The sequence below is a fragment of the Halichoerus grypus genome, chromosome 5, assembly GCF_964656455.1.
Source record: "Halichoerus grypus chromosome 5, mHalGry1.hap1.1, whole genome shotgun sequence".
NCBI lineage: Eukaryota > Metazoa > Chordata > Mammalia > Carnivora > Phocidae > Halichoerus > Halichoerus grypus.
Genome location: NC_135716.1, coordinates 145,981,226 through 146,003,573, shown reverse-complemented (window position 1 = coordinate 146,003,573; position 22,348 = coordinate 145,981,226). Strand labels below are relative to the sequence as shown.

General features: G+C 38.4%; 1 protein-coding gene across 1 annotated transcript in view; it reads left to right on the top strand.

Moving 5' to 3' along the window:
* Positions 1–22,348, top strand: part of SCP2 (sterol carrier protein 2) — a 112,044-nt gene that overhangs the window by 13,200 nt on the left and 76,496 nt on the right. Inside the window, exon 5 of the mRNA XM_078073140.1 lies at positions 6,960–7,024. Within this exon, the coding sequence (XP_077929266.1) occupies positions 6,960–7,024 (65 nt within the window). The remainder of the gene's footprint in view (positions 1–6,959; positions 7,025–22,348) is intronic.

Sequence of the window (22,348 nt, the reverse complement as noted above, 5' to 3'; positions counted from 1 at the left end):
CATGCAGTACGTGCCCTCCTTAATACCCATCACCGGGCTAACCAATCCCCCCTCCCCGCTCCCCTCTAAAACCCTGTTTGTTTCTCAGAGTCCATAGTCTCTCATGGTTCATCTCTCCCTCCAATTCCCCCCCGCATTTTTCCCTTCTTTCTCCTAGTGTCCTCCATGCTATTCCTTACGTTCCACAAATAAGTGAAACCATATGATAATTGACTTTCTCTGCTTGACTTATTTCACTTAGCATAATCTCCTCCAGTCCCATCCCTGTTGATGTAAAAGTTGGGTATTCATTTTTTCTGATGGCTGGGTAATATTCCGTTGTATATATGGACCACATCTTCTTTACCCATTCATCTGTTGAAGGGCATCTTGGCTCTTTCCACAGTTTGGCTATTGTGGACATTGCTGCTATGAACATTGGGGTGCATATGGCCCTTCTTTTCACTACATCTGTGTCTTTGGGGTAAATACCCAGGAGTGCAATTGCTGGGTCATAGGGTGGCTCTATTTTTAAATTTTTGAGGAACCTCCACACTGTTTTCCAAAATGGCTGTACCAACTTGCATTCCCACTGACAGTGTAAGAGGGTTCCCCTTTCTCCACAACCTCTCCAACATTTGTTGTTTCTTTCCCTGTCCATTTTTGCCATTCTAACTGGTGTAAGGTGGTATCTCAATGTGGTTTTGATTTGAATTTCCCTGATGGCTAATGATGATGAACATTTTTTCATGTGTCTTTTAGCCATTTGTATGTCTTCTTCAGAGAAGTGTCTTTTCATATCTTCTGCCCACTTTTTGACTTGATTATTTGTTTTTGGGTGTTGAGTTTGAGAAGTTCTTTATAGATCTTGGACCAGCCCTTTATCTGTAGTGTCATTTGCAAATATCTTCTCCCATTCTGTGGGTTGCCTCTTTGTTTTGTTGACTGTTTTCTTTGCTGTGCAGAAGATTTTTATCTTGATGAAGCCCCAAAAGTTCATTTTTGCTTTTGTTTCACCAGCTTTTGGAGATGTATCTTGAAAGAAGTTGCTGTGGCTGATGTCAAAGAGGTTACTGCCCATGTTCTCCTCTAGGATTTTGATGGATTCCTGTCTCTCATTGAGGTCTTTCATCCACTTTGAGTTTATCTTTGTGAATGGTGTTAGAGAATGGTCGAGTTTCATTCTTCTGCATGTGGCTGTCCAATTTTCCCAGCACCATTTATTGAAGAGACTGTCTTTTTTCCATTGCATGTTTTTTCCTGCTTTGTCAAAGATTATTTGACCATAGAGTTGAGGGTCCATATCTGGGTTCTCTATTCTGTTCCATTCGTCTGTATGTCTGTTTTTGTGCCAGTACCATGCTGTCTTGGTGATCACAGCTTTGTAATATAGCTCGAAATCGGGCACCGTGATGCCCCCAGCTTTGTTTTTCTTTTTCAACATTTCCTTGGCGATTCGGGGTCTTTTCTGATTCCATACAAATTTTAGGATTGTTTGTTCCAGCACTTGGAAAAATGTCATTGGAATTTTGATCGGGATGGCATTGAAGGTGTAGATTGCTCTGGGTAGCATAGACATTTTAACAATGTTTATTCTTCCGATCCATGAGCATGGAATATTTTTCCATCTTTTTGTGTCTTCTTCAATTTCTTTCATGAGTGTTTTGTAGTTCCTAGAGTATAGATCCTTTACCTCTTTGGTTAGGTTTATTCTGAGGTATCTTATGGTTTTTGGTGCTATTGTAAATGGAATCGTTTCTCTAATTTCTCTTTCTACAGTTGCGTTGTTAGTGTATAAGAAAGCAACTGATTTCTGTGCATTGATTTTGTATCCTGCCACATTACTGAATTGCTGCATGAGTTCTAGTAATTTGGGGGTGGAGTCTTTTGGGTATTCCACATAAAGTATCATGTCGTCTGCGAAAAGAGAGAGTTTGACTTCTTCTTTGCCCATTTGAATACCTTTTCTTTCTTTTTGTTGTCTGATTGCTGTTGCTAGGACTTCTAGTACTATGTTGAACAATAGTGGTGAGAGTGAGCATCCTTGACGTGTTCCTGATCTTAAGGGAAAGGCTCTCAGCTTTTCCCCATTGAGGATGATATTTGCTGTGGGTTTTTCATAGATGGATTTTATGAACTTGAGGAATGTTCCCTCTATTCCTATACTCTGAAGAGTTTTAATCAGGAAAGGATGTTGTATTTTGTCAAATGCTTTTTCTGCATCAATTGAGAGGACCATATGGTTCTTCTCCCTCCTCTTATTAATGTGTTCTATCACATTGATTGATTTGCGAATGTTGAACCATCTTGCATCCCGGGGATAAATCCCACTTGGTCCTGGTGGATGATCCTTTTAATGTATTGTTGGATCCTATTAGCTAGGATTTTGTTGAGGATTTTGGAATCCATATTCATCAGGGATATCGGTCTGAAATTCTCCTTTTTGATGGGGTCTTTGCCTGGTTTGGGGATTAAGGTAATGTTGGCCTCATAGAATGAGTTTGGAAGTTTTCCTTCTGTTTCTATTTTTTGAAACAGCTTCAGAAGAATAGGTATTATTTCTTCTTTGAATGTTTGGTAGAATTCCCCAGGGAATCCATCAGGCCCTGGACTCTTGTTTTTTGGGAGGTCTTTGAACACTGCTTCAATCTCGTTACTGGTTATTGGCCTATTCAGGTTGTCAGTTTCTTCCTGTTTCAGTCTTGGCAGCTTATAGGTTTCCAGGAAGGCCTCCATTTCATCCAGATTGCTCAGTTTATTGGCATATAGTTGTTGATAATAATTTCTAATAATTGTTTCTATTTCCTTGGTGTTAGTCGTGATCTCTCCCCTTTCATTCATAATTTATTAATTTGGGTCCTTTCTCTTTTCTTTTGGATAAATCTGGCCAGTGGTTTATCGATCTTATTAATTCTTTCAAAGAACCAACTTCTAGTTTCGTTGATCTGATCTACTGTGTTTCTGGTTTCTAATTCATTGATCTCTGCTTTAATTTTTTTTTTTTTTTTTTTTTTTTTAAGATTTTATTTATTTATTTGACAGAGAGAGAGATAGCGAGAGCAGGAACACAAGCAGGGCGAGTGGGAGAGGGAGAAGCAGGCTTCCCGCCGAGCAGGGAGCCCGATGCGGGGCTCAATCCCAGGACCCTGGGATCATGACCTGAGCCGAAGGCAGACGCTTAACGACTGAGCCACCCAGGCGCCCCGGATCTCTGCTTTAATTTTAATTATTTCTCTTCTAATGCATGGCTTAGGCATCATTTGTTGCTTTTTCTCTAGTTCTTTAAGGTGTAGAGTTAGTTGGTGAATTCGGATTTTTCTATTTTTTTGAGTGAGGCTTGGATGGCTATGTATTCCCCCCTTAGGACCGCCTTTGCAGTATCCCATAGGTTTTGGACCGATGTGTTTTCGTTCTCATTGATTTCCATGAATTGTTTAAGTTCTTCTTTGATTTCCTGGTTGACCCAAACATTCTTGAGCAGAGTGGTCTTTAGCTTCCAAGTGTTTGAATTTCTGCCAAATTTTTTCTTGTGATTGAGTTCTAGTTTTAAAGCATTGTGGTCTGAGAATATGCAGGGAATAATCTCAATCTTTTGGTATCGGTTGAGACCTGATTTGTGACCCAGTATGTGGTCTATTCTGGAGAAAGTTCCATGTGCACTCGAGAAGAAGGAGTATTCTGTTGTTTTAGGGTGGAATGTTCTGTAAATATCTATGAGGTCCATCTGGTCCAATGTATCATTCAAAGCTCTTGTTTCCTTGTTGATTTTCTGCTTAGATGATCTGTCTATTGCTGAGAGTGGAGTATTGAGGTCTCCTACAATTAACGTATTGTTATCAATATGACTCTTTATTTTGGTTAACAGTTGGCTTATGTAGATGGCTGCTCCCATGTTGGGGGCATAGATATTTACAATTGTTAGATCTTCTTGTTGGATAGACCCTTTAAGAATGATATAGTGTCCTTCTGTGTCTCTAATTACAGACTTTAGTTTAAAATCTAATTTGTCTGATATAAGAATTGCTACCCCAGCTTTCTTTTGAGGTCCGCTGGCATGGAAGATGGATCTCCATCCCTTCACTTTCAGTCTGGATATATCTTTAGGTTCAAAATGAGTCTCTTGTAGGCAGCATATGAATGGGTCCTGTCTTTTTTTTTTTTTTTTTAGATTTTTTTTTTTATTTATTTGAGAGAGAGAGAGAAACAGCATGAGAAGGGAGAGGGTCAGAGGGAGAAACAGGCTCCCTGCCAAGCCGGGAGCCCGATGTGGGACTCGATCCCAGAATTCCGGGATCATGACCTGAGCCAAAGGCAGTCGCTTAACCAACTGAGCCACCCAGGCGCCCGGGTCCTTTCTTTTTATCCAATCTGCAACCCTGTGCCATTTTATGGGAGCATTTAGGCCATTCACGTTGAGAGTGATTATTGAAAGATATGAATTAATTGTCATCATGTTGCCTGTAAAGACGTTGTTTTTATAGATTGTCCCTGTAAATTGCTGTTGTATATCACTCTTGGGGTCTTTCTCCTTTTATAGAACCCCCCTTAATATTTCTTGCAGGGCTGGCTTAGTGGTCACATATTCTTTCAGTTTCTGCTGGTTGTGGAAGCTCTGCATCTCTCCATCCATTCTAAATGAAAGCCTTGCCAGATAAAGTATTCTTGGCTGCATGTTCTTCTCATTTAGTACCCTGAATATGTCTTGCCATGCCTTTCTGGCTTGCCAGGTCTCTGTGGATAGGTCTGACGTTATTCTGATGTTCCTCCCTCTGTACGTAAGGAATCTCTTCCCCCTAACTGCCCTTAAGATGGTTTCCTTGGTTCTAAGATTTGCAAGTTTTACTATTACATGCCGGGGTGTTGGCCTGTTTTCCTTGATCTTGGGAGGGGTCCTCTCTGCCTCTAGGATGTGAATGTTTGTCTCATTCCCCAGATTAGGGAAGTTCTCAGCTACGATTTGCTCAAATACATCTTCTAGTCCTCTCTCTTTCTCCACTCCCTCCGGGATTCCAATTATTCTGACATTGGAACGCTTCATGGTGTCACTTATTTCTCTGATTCTATTTTCATGGATTCTGAGTTGTTTTTCCCTGGCCTCCTCTTTTCCCTTTTTATCTATTATATTCTCTTCCAGGTTGCTTATTCGCTCTTCTGCCTCAGTTACCCTAGCTGTTAGATTATCTATATTGGATTGGATCTCATTGATAGCATTTTTAAGTTCTGCCAATTCAGCTTTCATTTCTGCCCTTAGAGACTCTATGTTGCCATTAATTGATTTCTCCATTCTAGCCATTGTCTTCACAATTGCTAGCCTGAATTCCGTCTCTGACATCTTGGTTATATCTGCATCCATTTGTAAATCTGCAGCATTAAGTCATAATCTCTGAGTCTTTTCTATTTTGGGGGCTCCTCCTCCTAGTCATTCTGTTGATGGGTGTTTGAGGGAGTGTATAGAGTCCAAATTATTGACCAGAACCCAAGCAAGATGCACCTGGTTTCTTGGGACCTTAGGGTTGCTGGCCTCTTGTTTTCCCAGCCTGTCTTCTGTGGGAGGGGCCTGCCGCGCTGTTACTCAGGCAACCCTGTTTGGGCGGAGTTGCCCTGCCCCCCTGTGGCGGGGGATGAGCTCAGCAGAAATCAGTTTTGGGGGCTTTTGTTCTCTGGCGGCTTTCCGCATCTCTTCCGCCAGTCAGAGCAGAAGAGACCGTTTCCAACCCTCTGCCTTAGAGCAGAGAGACCACAGTCTGTTCTTCAGTGAGCCCTCCAGGCCACACTGTCTCTGTTTCTGTCCGTGCTGCTATAAACTGCAGCGTCTGGGTTGTGCGCCCCTCTGCAGTGCTCCCAGTCCTGCCTCCAGGTCGGGGCATGTCTCTGCCCTGTGTGCTTCTAAAACCGCCAGCCGCTCCCAGTTCGCAGGCGCGACCCCGCTGCTCCGGGTTTCCGCCCCGGGGGCTGCCCTAAAGTCCTTTCCCTGCCACTACCGGTCTGTGAGTCTGTGCCCGTCCGCAGCGCGCGAGGCTGTCACTCACCTGCGGTGTAGGATCCCCAGGGCCAGGCACCCTCCCACTGCCGTTTATCCTCCGATATCTGCCCGCGGAATCACGGCTCCCTGCTTCCTACCTCAAAACCAACTGCCTGCGATATTCTGTTTGTAGAGATCCAGATCTTCTTACATCTAAGGCTGGTTTCGTGGGTGCTCAGAGTGGTCTGGTAGATACCCAGCTCAATTCCGGGGACCAGTTGAAATAGGGTCCCCTACTCCTCCGCCATCTTTCCTCTCTCCTGAGATCAAGATTCTTAACCAACTGAGCTACCCACGCACCCCTTTCTTTTCCTTTTCTTTTTTTTTTAAAGAAAAATTTTAGTAATTCCTGTTTTGATGTTCAGTTGAACTTTAACATCATTTTTTTAGGCATCCCCTCCCTCCAGAAATAATTCTGTTAAGATTTTGATTAGGATCCTTTAAAATTTTTTTTTAAATTTTATTTAGTGTTTTAAAATTCAAAATTAGCTGTTTATATTTCTTTTTCACTGAATCATATTTCCATATTAGTAAAAAGTTTTGTTAGCATATTGGGAATCAAAAGAAGAATTCAATACTTTCCTAATTTTTCCTCTTATCTAGAATCATGTAGGGCACCTGGGGGGCTCAGTCGCTTAGGCATCTGCCTTCAGCTCAGGTCATGATCCCAGGGTTCTGGGATTGAGCCCCATACCGGTTCCCTGCTGGGTGGGAAGTCTGCTTCTCTCTCTCCTGCTGCCCCTCCCCACAGCTCGTGCTCTCTGTCTCTTTTTCTCAAATAAATAAATAAATCTTTAAAAGAAATAGAATCATGTAAGAACTTTCCCTAATTTTTCGCTTATTAAACATTTTGTAGGATTATAGCATCTTTTTCCATTTTATATAAATTAAAGTATTTAATGGTTTTGTTAGGTGTCTGAAAATTTAATTTTTCATAATAATTACATTTTCTTTCAAGGTATGGCAGATTGTGTCTTGGCTCTTGGGTTTGAGAAGATGGAGAAGGGATCCCTTCTAACAAATGTGAGTCTTATTTACTGTTATTCTGGAGTTTTATAACACTGTGAGAAAACTTTTCCCGTTTGACTACTATGAATAGAACCTGTTAATAAGCAACATAAAGCGTAACTTGGCATAGTTACTAAATGAGCTGATAGAATTCACAATCTGAAAAGTGACATTGCATATGTATGCATAAATTCTGGTATGTTAGAACAGTAAAGAATCATAGAGATGATTTGGTTTAGCTTCTTTACATTGTCAATGATGAAACTGATGTTCAGAGAGGTCAAATAATTGAATTTGAGGTGACTTACCTATTTAATTTGAGAGGCATTAATTCAAAAATTAATTCCATTTAACAAATTGAAGAGGATTACTAAAGTATGGGACTTCTGATTCTGGTAGTGGGAAGCCAGGTTATTTGAACCAGTTCTCCTGATGACAACTAAAATATTTGAATAGAATATAAACAAAAAATCCTAAAGGCATTGAAGTGTTAAAGAGAGAAGAGAAATTGCAGGTGAATGCCAGAGAATTAAGATCAGTATTTGAAGCTGCTTTTGCCTTGAATGCCTTTTCATCAGGAAGCTGTGAGATTCAGTTTTGACGGCCCCCTAAAATGAAGAGGAAAGTAGTCAAAATTCAGGTCCTCCTATGATCAGAAGTGTAATAACCACTTCCCACAATAAAATAGGGGCTCTGTGGGGATAAATCCTTTGGGTAAGGGTGAACCCAAAGAAAAATTGTCCTCCTCCCCTATGTCCTCTTTTCCCCACTTTCATGAGATTACAAGGAGAGTTGACTTGGCCCTGAGCAGAGCAAGGGAGAAAAAAGAGAAGGAAAGAAATCCCCCAGAAAAACCTTTCATTGATAATTAATAAACCAGAAGCTATTCCTCATTGAGATTGCTACCAAAATTCTTATTACAGGGCAGTCCAAGAAACCTTAAACCTTGAATTGAGTCTAAATTGGTTCCAGAAGGCACCTAACAGACACAAGTGTGAATTTGCTTTTGGAGGAAAGCGTTTTCTTTTGGAGGCTTTGAGAACTCTTCAAGTAACTTTCTAAGACACACAGTCAAAGATAACCAGGCATTAAAGAAACAGGGCACCATAATTGAGAACCAGGAGAAAGAAGGCATAGTAAAAAGTGATCTCTGAAGACCTCAGAAACTGGATTTATTGAACACAGATTTAGACACACTTACCATGTTTGAAGAAATAAAAGACAAGCTTGGAAATATCCCAAGGGCATAGGGAAGCTGTGAAAAGGGACATTATAGGCATGAAAAAAATAGAGTTTATAGAAAAGAAAAATAAAATAATTAAAATCAAGAAATCAGAAGGTAGGTTTGATAGCAGATTACCCATAACTAAAAAGAGAATTAGTGAAACTGGATTAGATTAGAAATAATTATCTAGGGGCGCCTGGGTGGCTCAGTCGTTGGGCATCTGTCTTCGGCTCAGGTCATGATCCTGGGGTCCTGGGATCGAGTCCCACATCGGGTTCCCTGCTCAGCGGGAAGCCTGCTTCTCCCTCTCCCACTCCCCCTGCTTGTGTTCCTTCTCTCGCTGTATCTCTCTCTGTCAAATAAATAAATAAAATCTTAAAAAAAAAATTATCTAGAATACACTCTAAAAAGTATTCTTATCTTTTAGAAAAAAGATGAAAAATTGGCAGGAAGTTAAGATAAATGGAGGATAGTGTGATAAGATATAATTATGTTTGATTGAATTAATGGAGAAGAAGTGGTGAGAGAGAAAATAAGGCATGGACATTTTATCTTCTCTAAAAACCAGCCTTGAGTTTCACTGATCTTTTCTGTTTTCTTTTTACTCTCTCATTTATTTCCAACCTGATCTTTGTTATTTTCTTCTCTCTACTAACTTTGGGCCTAGTTTGGGTGTCTTTTTCTTGTTCCTTGAGGTATGTAAAGTTAAATGTTTTGTTTGTTTTTGTGTGGTTTTTATTGAGATCTTGTTTTCAGTGTAGGAGTTTATCATTATGAACTTCCCTCTTAGAACTGCTTTTGCTGCATCCTGTAAATTTTGGTATGTTGTATTTCCATTTTTATTCATCTTAAGATTTTTTTTTATTATTTTTTTTTATTTCTTTGACCCGTTGGTTGTTCAGTAGCGTGTTGTTTCATTTCCACATATTTATGAATTTTCTAGCTTTCTTCTTGTAGTTGATTTCTAGTTTTATACCATTGTGGTTGGAAAAGATGCTTGATGATTTCAGTCTTCTTAAATTTATTAAGACTTGTTTTGTGGCCTACCACATCATTTATTCTGGAGAATGTTCCATGTGTACCACAGAAAAATGTATATTCTATTGCTTTTGGATGGAATGTTCTGTATATGTCTGTTAAGTCCATCTGGTCCAATGTTTCCTTATTGATTTTCTGTCTGAATAATCTATCTATTGATGAAAGTAGGGTATTAAAGTTTTCTATTATTATTGCATTGCTGTCTGTTTCTCCTGTTAGGTCTGTTGACATTTGGTTTATATATTTAGGTGCTCCTGTGTTAGGTGCATGAATAATTACAGATGTTTTGTCATCTTGTTGGATTAACCCCTTTATCATGGTTTTGAGGTTTTTTTTTTTAATTTTTATTTTTTTAAGGGTTTCTTTTTTTTTTTTTTAATATTTTATTTATTTATTTGACAGAGAGGGACACAGCGAGAGAGGGAACACAAGTAGGGGGATTGGGAGAGGGAGAAGCAGGCTTCCTGCGGAGCAGGGAGCCCAATACGGGGCTTGATCCCAGGACCCTGGGATCATGACCTGAGCCGAAGGCAGACGCTTAACGACTGAGCCACCCAGGTGCCCCTGGTTTTGAGGTTTTAAACCTGAGTTAAAATAATAAGACCAAACATAATTATACTTTAATATGTATATCAGCATGTGAATGTAGAGAAGAGCCAAAATAATGAAGTGGTTTTTTTTAGATTGAATATTTGAATTTAGGTGTAACAAATAGAAGTGGGTTTTAGTTTATCCTATATAGTGACCTTTGTCTCTTATTATAGTCTTTGTCTTAAAATCTGTTTTATCTGATATAACTATAGCAACTTCAGCTTTCTTTTGGTTTTTATTTGCGTAGAATGTCTTTTTCCATCCCTTTACTTTTAATCTGTGTGTCTTTACATCTGAAAGTGAGTCTCTTATAGGCAGCATATGGATGGGTCTTGTTTTTTTATCCATTCAGCCACTCTATCTCTTGATTGGAGAATTTAGTTCATTTACATTTAAAGTAATTATTGATAGGTATGGACTTATTGCCATTTTGTTAATTGTTTTCTGGCTGTTTTATAGAGCATAGGCATTATTTGAAGAGATAATGGCTACTAATTTTCTTGAACTGGCAAAGGACACTATCTGCAGATTGAAAAATCCCAGTGAATCCAAATTAGGATAAATAAAAAGAAACCCCACAATGAAACTACAAAACAAAACAAAACAAAAAAACAAAACAAAAGCAAAGGGAATAGTGGGGTGAGTATTAGTATTGTCTTTTTTTTTTTTTTTTTTTAAGATTTATTTATTTGAGAGAGGGAGAAAGAGCATGAGCAGGAGGGGCAGAGGGAGGGGGAGAGAGAATCCCAAGCAGACTCCACACTGAGCATGGAGCCCGACTCGGGGCTGGATCTCACAACCCTGAGATCATGATCTGAGCTGAAACCAAGAGACAGATGCTCAACCAGCTTTGCCACCCAGGCACCCCTAGTGTTGTCTTTATATGAAGAATATTACTAGAACAGAAGGTTATAGATATTTGTTTTGTATATGTATGGATATTGAGTTTTGGGCTTATGTCACCTTTAGAATAGTCTTACATTCTGTTTGTAAAAACGCAATTTTAAAAACTTTTTTTTTTTTTAAAGTAAGCTCTAGGCCCAACATGGGGCTTGAATTCACGACCCCAAGATCAAGAGTCACATGCCCCACTGACTGAGCCAGCCAGGCGCCCCAGTTTTTAAAACTTTTCAAAGCAGTTTTAAAGCAATTGCAAGCAACTTTTTTTTTTTTTTAAAGATTTTATTTATTTATAAGCGACAGAGAGAGAGAGAGAGAGATTGGCAGAGGGAGAAGCTGGCTCCCCGCTGAGCAGGGAGCCCGATGCGGGACTCAATCCCAGGACTCTGGGATCATGACCTGAGCCGAAGGCAGACGCTTAACCATCTGAGCCACCCAGGCACCCTGCAAGCAACTTTTAAAGCAATTTTTGGCAATTTAGTGATTGAAGGCCTTTGAGTTTGATTATCAACATGATTTTAAAGATTTCTATTTTAGTTTAATCCATTTTCTTCATTTTAAAAGTAATCTTCATTTCAGTAATAATCATTTAGTAATGGTTCCTACTTTTTAGTTTTGTTTCTCTAGTGGCAAGTAGGCAATTTCTGATATAAATGTATTTTTTTTCAAGGGGAATTGCTTCTTAAATTATATACTTGATGACTGTTTAAAATATGAATATGTAGGAATTGATCTCTGGTAAAAACAGATTTTTCTATAGAAGGCAGTACAATATAAAACTAGAATCATTGTGTGTGTGTGTTTTTAAAAAGATTTATTTATTTTAGAGGGGGGCAGGGGCAAAGGGAGAGAGAAAGAGAATCTCAGGCAGACTCTATACTGAGCCAGGAGCCTGATATGGGGCTTGATCCCATCACCCTGAGATCATGACCTGAGTTGAAACCAAGTCGGTTGCTCAGCTGTCTGTACCACCCAGGCGCCCATTTTTTTTTTTTTTAAGTTTTATTCATTGAAGTAATCACTATACCCAACATGGGACTTGAACTCATGACCTCAAGATCAAGAGTCCCATGCTCTTCTGACTGAGCCAGCCAGCCTCCCCTAAAACTAGAATCATTGTTAGAAAATGAGTTGAAGATAACTTTTAGCCTCTTCATCTAAGATTATACTATTATTTAACTTATGAGGTCAATCTGATTCAGTTCTCTCTGTTCAAACATTAAGGGACCTCTACATCAAATAAAATTAAATACATGTAATAATATCTCTTAGTATTGGTGAGAGTGTCTGGCACATAATAGGCATTCAAATCAATAAGAGCTATTTCCCTTTTTCCCTTAGAGAGCTTTTTAAGAAAGTGGGAAATGTTGGGGCACCTGGGTGGCTCAGTCGTTAAGCATCTGCCTTCAGCTCAGGTCATGATCCCAGAGTCCTGGGATCGAGCCCCCATCAGGCTCCCTGCTCGGCAGGAAGCTTGCTTCTCCCTCGGGTGGTGCAGTCAGTTAAGCTCCCAACTCTTTGTTTTCAGCTCAAGTCATGATCTCAGGGTTGTGGGATTGAGCCCTGCGTCAGGGTCCGCACTCAGTGCGGAGTCTGCTTAAGATTTTCTCTCCCTCTGCCCCTCCCCACACCGTGCTCTCTCTCTCTCTCTCTAAAATACATAAAATAAATCTTTAAAAAAACCCAAAAACACTCAAGCAGCATATCACAAATTTTCTTATGTCAAGCTTTTATTTTCATTTATTTCAAATTATTTTAAAATTTCCAAAAAAAGGGATGCCTGGGTGGTTAAGCATCTGCCTTCGGCTCAGGTCATAAACCTGGGCTCCTGAGAATGAGCCCTGTATCGGGCTCCCTGCTCAGCGGGGAGCCTGCTTCTCCTTCTCCCTCTGCCCCTCCCCACTGCTTGTGCTCTCTCTCTCTCTCAAATAAATAAATAAAATCTTTAAAAAAATTAAAAAAAAAAAAAAAAGAAAGAAAGAGAGAGATAAACCAGAAAACAGACTCTTAACTATAGAGAACAAACTGATGGTTACCAGAGGAGTGCTGAGTGGGGAGGATGGGTTTAATGGGTGATGGATATTAAGGAGGGCACTTGTGATGAGCACTGGTTGTTGTATGTAAGTGATGAATCACTAAATTCTACACCTGAAACTAATATTACACTGTATGTTAACTAACTGGAATCTAAATAAAAACTTGAAAAAAAAATTCCATTGTGATCTTTCTCTCACCCATGTGTTAGAAGTGTGTTGCTTAATTTTTCAAGTATTTGGGCATTTTCAGATATCTTTCTGTTATTTGTTTCCATTTTAAATCTCTGTGGTCAGAGAATATACTTTGTATGATGTGAATACTTTTTAATTTACTGAGACTTACTTTTTGGCTCAGGATATGGTCTGTTTTGGTAAATAGTCTCTGTGCACTTGAATATGTACTCTGATGTTATTGGGTAGAGTGTTCTATAAATGCTAAATCACATTGATTGTTAATATTGATCAAGTCTTCTATATCCTTATTGATATTTCTGTCCACTTGTTCTATCAGTTATTGAGAGGGGGTATTGAGATCCGCTAAATCTGTGGGTTTGTCTATTTCTTTCACTTCTATCAGTGTTTGTTTCATGTATTTTGAAGCTCTGATATTAGGCATAGTAACATTTAGGATTGTTAGGTACTTGATAAATTGACCCTTTCATCATTGTGGGATAGCCCTCTTCTATCCCATGTAGTGTTCCTTGATCTTAGATCTATTTTGTCTGTTATTGACGTAGGCATTTCAGCTTTCTGTTGAATAGAATTAGAATAGTATGTCTTTTCCCATCCTTTTGCCTATTTCTGTCTTTATGTTTGATTTAGTTTTTTTTTTTAATTGAGGTATAATTGACATATACAATTATATTAGTTTCAGGTATACAACATAATGATTCAATGTTTGCATATATTGTGAAATGATCACCACAATAAGTCTGGTTAATGTTTGTCACCAAATATAGTTATAGATTTTTTTTTTGAGAGGCAAATGAGCATTTATTTGGGATTAAAGAATTGCACTGTGGGGAGGACAAATTCAAGTAAATACCCAAATAGGATTCCCACTTGTCGGGTGAAAGCAACAGGTTTTTAGAGGAAGAGGTAGGGAGCAATTACCTGAGTTGAATAAAAGGGGAAAAAAGGTTTTCTATTTATGTTTACAAGCCAAATTACTCTGGGTTATACATTAACTGTTGACTTTTTCCCCAGAAAGTCCATAACAATCAGTCTTGTAATCAGGGTGTCTGTTCTCCTGGTGACTTCTCAAACAATTGCTTAACATAATTACCATTTTGTCCAGAAGGTTTCAGCCAGTTCAAACAAAAGCAATAAGGCGGTTTCTCTACAATGTCTGCTCCAACTCTGTTTTATTTATTTATTTTTATTTTTAATTTTTTAAAATATTTATTTATTTATTTATTAGAGAGTGAGCGAGAGAGAAACAGCATGAGAGGGGAGAGGGTCAGAGGGAGAAGCAGGCTCCCCGCTGAGCCGGGAGCCCGATGTGGGGCTCAATCCCAGGACCCTGGGATCATGACCTGAGCTGAAGGCAGTCACTTAACCAACTGAGCCACCCAGGCGCCCTCCAACTCTGTTTTAAAGTGGCTCTAGTCCTGTCAGTTTTCCACAGGATCGTGAGGCAGGTAGACTTGTTTTCTTACGATGAGAACTTTTAAGATTTATAGTCTTAGCAGTTTTTGAATATACAATGCAGTATTATTGACTATAGTCACCATGTTGTACATTATATCTCCATAACTTTTTTTTTTTTTAATTTTTATTTATTTGACAGAGAGAGACAGCGAGAGAGGGAACACAAGCAAGGGGAGAGGGAGAGGGAGAAACAGGCTTCCCGCGGAGCAGGGAACCCGATGCGGGGCTCGATCCCAGGACCCTGGGATCATGACCTGAGCCGAAGGCAGACGCTTAACGACTGCGCCACCCAGGCGCCCCTCTCCATAACTTTTTAAAAGATTTTATTTTTAAGAAACCTCTATACCCAGTGTGGGGCCTGAACTCACAACCCTGAGATCAAGAGTTGCATGCTGTACTGACTGAGCCAGCCAGGCACTGCCCCTATGACTTTTTTATAACTGGAAGTTATACCTTTTGAATACCTTCATCTATTTTGCCTACCTTCTGCCCTCTGCCTCTGACAACTACCAGTCCGTTCTCTGTATCTATGAGCTTAATTAATTAATTAATTTTTAAAGATTTATTTATTTGAAAGAGAGAAAGCATGCATGCATGTGTGAGTGGTGGGGAGGGGCAGAGGCAGAGGGACAGAATCTCAAGCAGACTCCCTGCTGAATGTGGATTCTAACACAGGGCCTGATCTCATGATCATGACCCGAGCTGAAATCAAGAGGCAAATGCTTAACCCACTGAGCCACCCAGGCGCCCCTTATTTATTTTTTTAGATTCCACGTATAAGTGATATCATACGGTATTTGTCATTCTCTAACCTATTGCACTTAGCATAATGTCTCAAGTTCCATCCATGTTATCATAAATGGCAAGATTTCATTCCTCTTCTTATTTTTTTCTAAGTTATCTCTACACCCAATATGGGGCTTGAATTCACAACCCTGAGATCATGAGTTACATGCTCTACTAACGGAGCCAGCCAGGTGCCCCAAGATTTCATTCTTTTTCATGGCCAAATAACATTCCATTATATATATATATATGTATGTATATATGCCCCCCCGCATTTTTCTTTTATTTTTAAAAACTTATTTGAGAGAGAGAGAGATAGAAGGGGGGAAGGGCAAAGGGAGAGAGGAGAGAATCTTAAGCAGACTCCCTGTTGAGCATGGAGCCCACTGTGGGACTTGATCTCATGACCCGAAGATCATGATCTCGAGGTCACAACCTGAGCAGAAACCAAGAGTCATACACTTAACTGACTGTGCCACTCAGGTGCCCCCACCCTGCATTTTCTTTATCCATTCATCCATTGGTGGGCGTTTAGGTTGTTTCCATATCTTGACTATTGTAAATAATGCTGCAATCAACAACATGGGGATGCATATATTTTTTAGAGTTAGTGTTTTTGTTTTCTTTAGATAAATACACAGAAGTGGAATTGCTGAATCATGTGGTAGTTTTTAAAAAAATTTTTGAGGAACTTCCATACTATTTTTCATAGTGGCTGAGATTTAGGTGCTATTTCACTGTGGTTTTTGAATTAGATTTTTGTAGGCAACATATAGTTGGGTCTTGCTTTTAGCAATATATCAATCTCTGCCTTTTAATTGGGCTTTTTATATCTTTTCATTTAATATGGTTATTGATATATAGGGTTTAAATTAGTGGTTAGCTGAAACTGATACCTCTGGCTCATACTAGCTTGCAAGATTTGATTGTGCATATCTCTTCTCATCTTTGCTTTCAGTGATTTAAATTAGCTGTGGTAGGAGTATTTACACAACAAAAATTGGTAAATATATCAGTTAGGTCTCTTCCACCCTTGTGAGCCTGTTATTAAGCATTTACTAGGACAACACTGGTTTAAATCTACTGTCTTGCTACTTGTTTTCTTTTTGTTCAATATCTTCTTTGTTCCTTTTTTGTCTTCTGTTGAGATTTTTTTTTTTTTTTTGGTAATTTCACATTAGTTGTTTTATAAGCTCATTAACTGTATCTCTGGTGTTTTGTCTTGCTTTTAGGATTTATAGTATATATCTTTTTTTTCTTATTCAACAGATATCTTTATCATTCTTTTCTCAAGCAGAATATTTTTTGTCTCAAAACATAGTAAATACAATAATTTAACTTTTTAAAAGATGTTTTTATTTTAATCATGTGATGTTTATCATGACAAGTGCGGTCCTTAATCTTTATCACCTATTTCACCCATCCCCCCACCCACCTCCCCTCTGGTAACCATCAGTTTGTCCTCTACAGTTAAGAATCTGTTTCTTGGGGGTGCCTGGGTGGCTCAGTCGTTGGGCGTCTGCCTTCAGCTCAGGTCATGATCCCGCGGTCCTGGGATCGAGCCCTGCATCAGGCTCCCTGCTCCGAGGGAAGCCTGCTTCTCCCTCTCCCACTCCCCCTGCTTGTGTTCCCTCTCTCACTATGTCTCTGTCTGTCAAATAAATAAATAAAATCTTAAAAAAAAAAAAAAGAATCTGTTCCTTGATTTGTCTCTCTTTCTTTTTCCCTTTGCTCCTCTGTTTTGTTTCTTAAATTCCACATATGAGTGAAATCCTATGGTATTTGTCTTTCTCTGACTGACTTATTTCACTTAGGATTATACTCTCTCTCCATCCATGTCATTGCAAACGGCAAGATTTCATTCTTTTTTATCACCATATAATATTCCTGTGTGTGTGTGTGTATCAAATTTTCTTTATCCATTCATCAATCGATGGATACTTGGGCTCTTTTCATATCTTGGCTATTGTAAACAGTGCTGCTATAAGCATAGGGGTGCATGTATCCCTTTGGGTTAGTGTTTTTGTATTCTTTGGGTAAATTCCTGGTAGTGTTGGATCATAAGGTAGGTTTTATTTTTAACTTTTTGAGGAACCCCCATACTGTTTTCCACAGTGACTGGACCAGTTTGCATTCCCACCAACAGTGCAAGAGGATTCCTTTTTCTCCACAACCTTGCCAACACCTGTTGTTTCTAGTATTTTTTATTTTAGCCATTCTGACAGGTGTGAGGTGATATCTCATTGTAGTTTTGATTTGCATTTCCCTGATGGTGCGTGATGATGATTATCTTTTCATCTGTCTGTTGGCCCTCTGTATGTTCTCCTTAGAGAAGTGTCTGTTTATGTCTTTTGCCTATTTCTTAAGTGGGTTATTTGTTTTTTGGGTGTTGAGTTTTATAAGTTCTTTATATATTTTGGATATTGACCCTTTATCAGATATGATATTTGCAAATATCTTCTCCCATTCCATAGGTTGCCTTTTAGTTTCGTTGATTGTTTCTTTTGCTGTGCTTTTGTTTCCCTTGTCTCAGGGAACCTTTCCAGAAAAAACATTGCTACAGCTGATGTCGGAGAAATTACTGCCCGTGCTTTCCTAGGATTTTTATGGTTTCAGGTCACACAATTAGGTCTTTAATCTACTTTGAATTTATTTTTGTGTATGGTACAGTTCCATTCTTTTGCATGTTGTTGTCCAGTTTTCCCAACACTATTTGTTGAAGAGACTGTCTTTTTCCCATTGGATGTTCTTTCCTGATTTGTCAAAGATTAATTGACCATCTAATTGTGGGCTTATTTCTGCATTTTCTATTCCGCTCTATTGATCTACATATCTATTTTTGTGGCAGTATCATACTGTTTTGATAACTACAGCTTTGTAATATAACTTGAAGTCCAGAATTGTGATGCCTCCAGTTTTGCTTTTCTTTTTCAAGATTGCTTTGGCTGTTTGGAGTCTCTTATGGTTCTATATAAATTTTAGGATTGTTTGTTCTAGCTCTCTGAAAAATGCTGGTGGTATTTTTTTTTTTTTTTAAGATTTTATTTATTTATTTGAGAGAGAGAGAATGAGAGACAGAGAGCACGAGCGGGAAGAGGGTCAGAGGGAGAAGCAGACCCCCCGCTGAGCAGGGAGCCCGATGTGGGACTCGATCCCGGGACTCCAGGATCATGACCTGAGCTGAAGGCAGTCGCTTAACCAACTGAGCCACCCAGGCGCCCTGCTGGTGGTATTTTGACAGGGATTGCATTAAATGTGTAGATTGCTTTGGGTAGTATAGACATTTTAACAATATTTGAACTTCCAATCCATGAGCTTGGAATGTCTTTCCATTTCTTTTTTTTTTTTTTAAGATTTTATTTATGTATTTGAGAGAGAGAGAGGAGGAGCAGAGGGAGAGGGACAAGCAGACTCAGTGCTGAGCGTGGAGCCCAATGCAGGGCTTGATCTCATGACCATAAGCTGAAATCAAGAGTCGGATGCTTAAACAATTGAGCCACCCAGGTGCCCTATGTCTTTCCATTTCTTTGTGTCATCTTCAATTTCTTTCATCAGTGTTTTATAGTGTTCAGAGTACAGGTCTTTCACCTCTTTGATTAGGTTTATTCCTAGGTATCTTATTATTTTTGGTGCAATTGTAAATGGGATTGTTTTCTCAATTTCTCTTTCTGTTGCTTCAATATTGTTATAAAGAAATGCAATAGATTTCTGTATGTTGGTTTTGTATCCTGTGACTTTACTGAATTCATTTGTCAGTTCTAGCAGTTTTTTGGTGGAGTCTTTTGGGTTTTTGATATATAGTGTCATGTCATCTGCAAATAGTGAAAGTTTTACTTTTGCCTTATTGATATGTATTCCTTTTATTTCTTTTTGTTATCTGATTGCTATGGCTAGCACTTTCCAATACTATGTTGAGTAGAAGTGGTGAGTGTGGACATCAGTGTCTTGTTCCTGACCTTAGGGGAAAGGCTTTCAGTTCTTCCCCATTGAGGATGATGTTAGCTGTGGGTTTTTCATATATGGACTTTATTATGTTCCCTCTTAACCTACTTTGTTGAAGGTTTTTGTCATGAATGGATGTTGTACTTTGTCAAATGTTTTCTCTGCATCTTTGCAATGATCATATCATTTTTATCCTTTCTCTTATTGATGTGATGTGTTATGTTGATTGATTGGTGGATATTGAACCACCCTTGTAACCCCAGGACTAAATCCCAATTGATTGTGGTGAGTGATTTTTTTTTTTTAATGTATTGTTGGAGTATAGTATATATTTTTAACTTATTCACAGATCACCTTTGAGTAGTATTGTGACTGTACACTATAGTATTATAAGAACCTTACAAAGTATGTTTTTTGTTTGCCTCTTCCAGAAGCACATTTTATAGCTATCTATCTATATGTATTATAAACCCTACAACAGTTATTGAATTTACTTATTTATTTATTTATTTATTTTGTGGGCAGCAAAGCAAAGTTTATTGAGGGATAGTATAAAGCTCCCGAAGAGGGAGGGGAGCCGAGAGGGACCCCCTGAATTTACTTTAAATAGTCAGTTTTGAAAAAATATAATTTTATTTTTTAAAGATAATTTTAAAGATAATTTGTATTTATCCACATATTTATCATTTTTCAGTGCTCTTTACTCCTTTATATTGATTCACATTTCCTTCTAGGATCATTTTCCGTTTGCCAGAAGAATTTTCTTTAACATTTTGTGTAGTGCTGATCTGCTGGTGATGAATTCTCTTTAGCTTTTGTATGTTTTAATAAGTCTTTATTTACCTTATTTTTTGAAAGATATATTTGCTAGGTACAGAATTCTAGTTTAGCATTAATTTTTTTAAAAAAGTTAGTGCTTTAAGGATATTGGTTCACTGTCTTTGGCTTTCATTTTTTCTGATATAAAGTCTGCTGTCATTCTTATTTTGTTGTTGTTCCTATATTCTTTTTTTTTGTTTCTTAAGTAGGCTTTATGCCAAGCATGGAGCCCAATGTGGGGCTTAAACTCACGACCCTGAGATCAAGTCCTGAGCTGAAATTAACTAAGAGTCCCTTGCTTAACTGAGTGAACCACCAAAGCACCCTGAGTTGTTCCTATATTCTTAATGTACCTTTTTCTCTGGTTGCTTTTAAGATTTTGTCTTTAGCACTGATTTTAACCAATTTTATTATGATGTACTTTGGTGAAGTTTTATCGTGTTTTTTGTGCTTGGTGTTTCTTGAGGTTCTTGGACATGTGGGTTATAGTTTTCATCAGATTTGGAAAATTTTCAGCCTTTATGTCTTTGATTTATTTTTTTATTTGAGAGAGAGAGTAAGCATGAGTGGGGGGAGGAACAGAGGGAGAGGGACAAACAGACTCAGTGCTGAACACGGAGCCTGATTAGGGGTTCGATCTCATGACCCTGAGATCATGACCTGAGGTGAAATCAAGAGTTGGATGCTTAACTGACTGAGCCACCCAGGTGTCCCCAGCCATTCTATCTTAAAATATTTTCCTTCTGACTTCTCTTTCTTTCCATCTTCTCTTTTTCTGGAACTCCAATGACACATTTACTAAACTTGATTGTTGTTCTATGACTCACGGATACTTTGTTAATTTTTTTTCTAGAGTTCTTTTTCTCTTCATGGTTTTTTTTTATGTACCTAAGTTCACTAATCGGCTATATTGTCTAGTCTGCTGTTAATTGCATTCAGTGTACTTTCCATTTCAGATACTGTATTTGTTTGTCTCTAAAAGTTTTGTATGGGTCTTTTTTTATATCTTCCATATTTTTCATTGTCATGCTTATGCTTATGCCTTCTTGAACAATTGGAGAATATTTAAAACTGTCTTAATGTTATCTACTAATTCTATCGTGTGTCATTTCTAAGTCTTTCTATTGATTGATTAGTCTACTCTTTACAGGTTGTATTTTTCTATTTCATTGCATACCTTATGATTTGTGATTGGATGCTAGACATTGTACATTTTACTTTGTTGAATGTTGAATTTTTATATTCCTTTTACTATTTGGGGATGTGTTCTGGGGCAGTTTCTTTTAGAAATGGTTTGATCCTTTTGAGATTTGCTTTTAAGCTCTGTTAGGTAGAATCAGAACAGCCTTTATTCATAGGCTAAACTGGCCTGGCCTTTCAGACAATAACCTCAGGATTCTATTGATACCCCATATGTTAGGAGATCTTTCTATTGTGGTTCTTGAGAATAAGAACTATTTCTGGCCCTGTGTGAGCATTGGGAATTGTTCTGTCTACTCCTGTCCAGTGATTTTTTTTTTTTTTCATTATCTCAGTAGTTTCCTCATATTCATGTATTGATCAGACTCACTGAAGACTCAGGGAGAACACTCTTTGTATGTTCAGAGCATGTACATATGCTCACCCCCTCTCTCTCTTTCTTTTCTCTGTGAATTCTAGATGGCTTGGTTTCTCTGAACTCTAAACTCTGTTTCTTCAACTTAGGAAGACTGCTGGACTCTGTGTTTCTCCTCCCTACTCTTTACAGGTAGCAATCTGGGGACAATCATAATGCTCATCTTATTTATTTTCCTTAACTCAGAGATCACTATACAATGCTTTCTACTGGTACATTGTCTGAAAACGATTGCTTTGTATATTTTGTCCAGGTTTTTAGTTGGTTAAGGTAGAAGGATAAATCTGTTTTCTGTAATCCATCATGTCTAGAAGCAGAAGTTGTATATCATTGTTTTAATTAGCATTCCTTTTTTTACTTAGCAATGAACATTTTCTCTTTGTTTTTGAAAATTTCTTTTGACAAAAAAATTTCCATCTGTGGCCATCCAAACACATAATTATATGTACTTATTTTTAAGATTTCTGTGTTCAGAGACTATACAAGACCCATTTATATTAAAGTATCCTTTGGATTATCAAGTTTTTTTTATCGTATCTAACAATAATTTTCTTCCTTTAAGATTATTTTTTCTTGGGGTGTCTGGGTAGCTCAGTTGGTTGAGCATCCAATTCTTGATCTCAGTTCAGGTCTTGATCTCAGGGTCATGAGTTGAAGTCCTGCACTGGGCTCCATGCTGGGCATGGAGCCTACAAAATAAAAAAAAGACTTTTTTCTCTTCTTCAAAGAGAATGGCT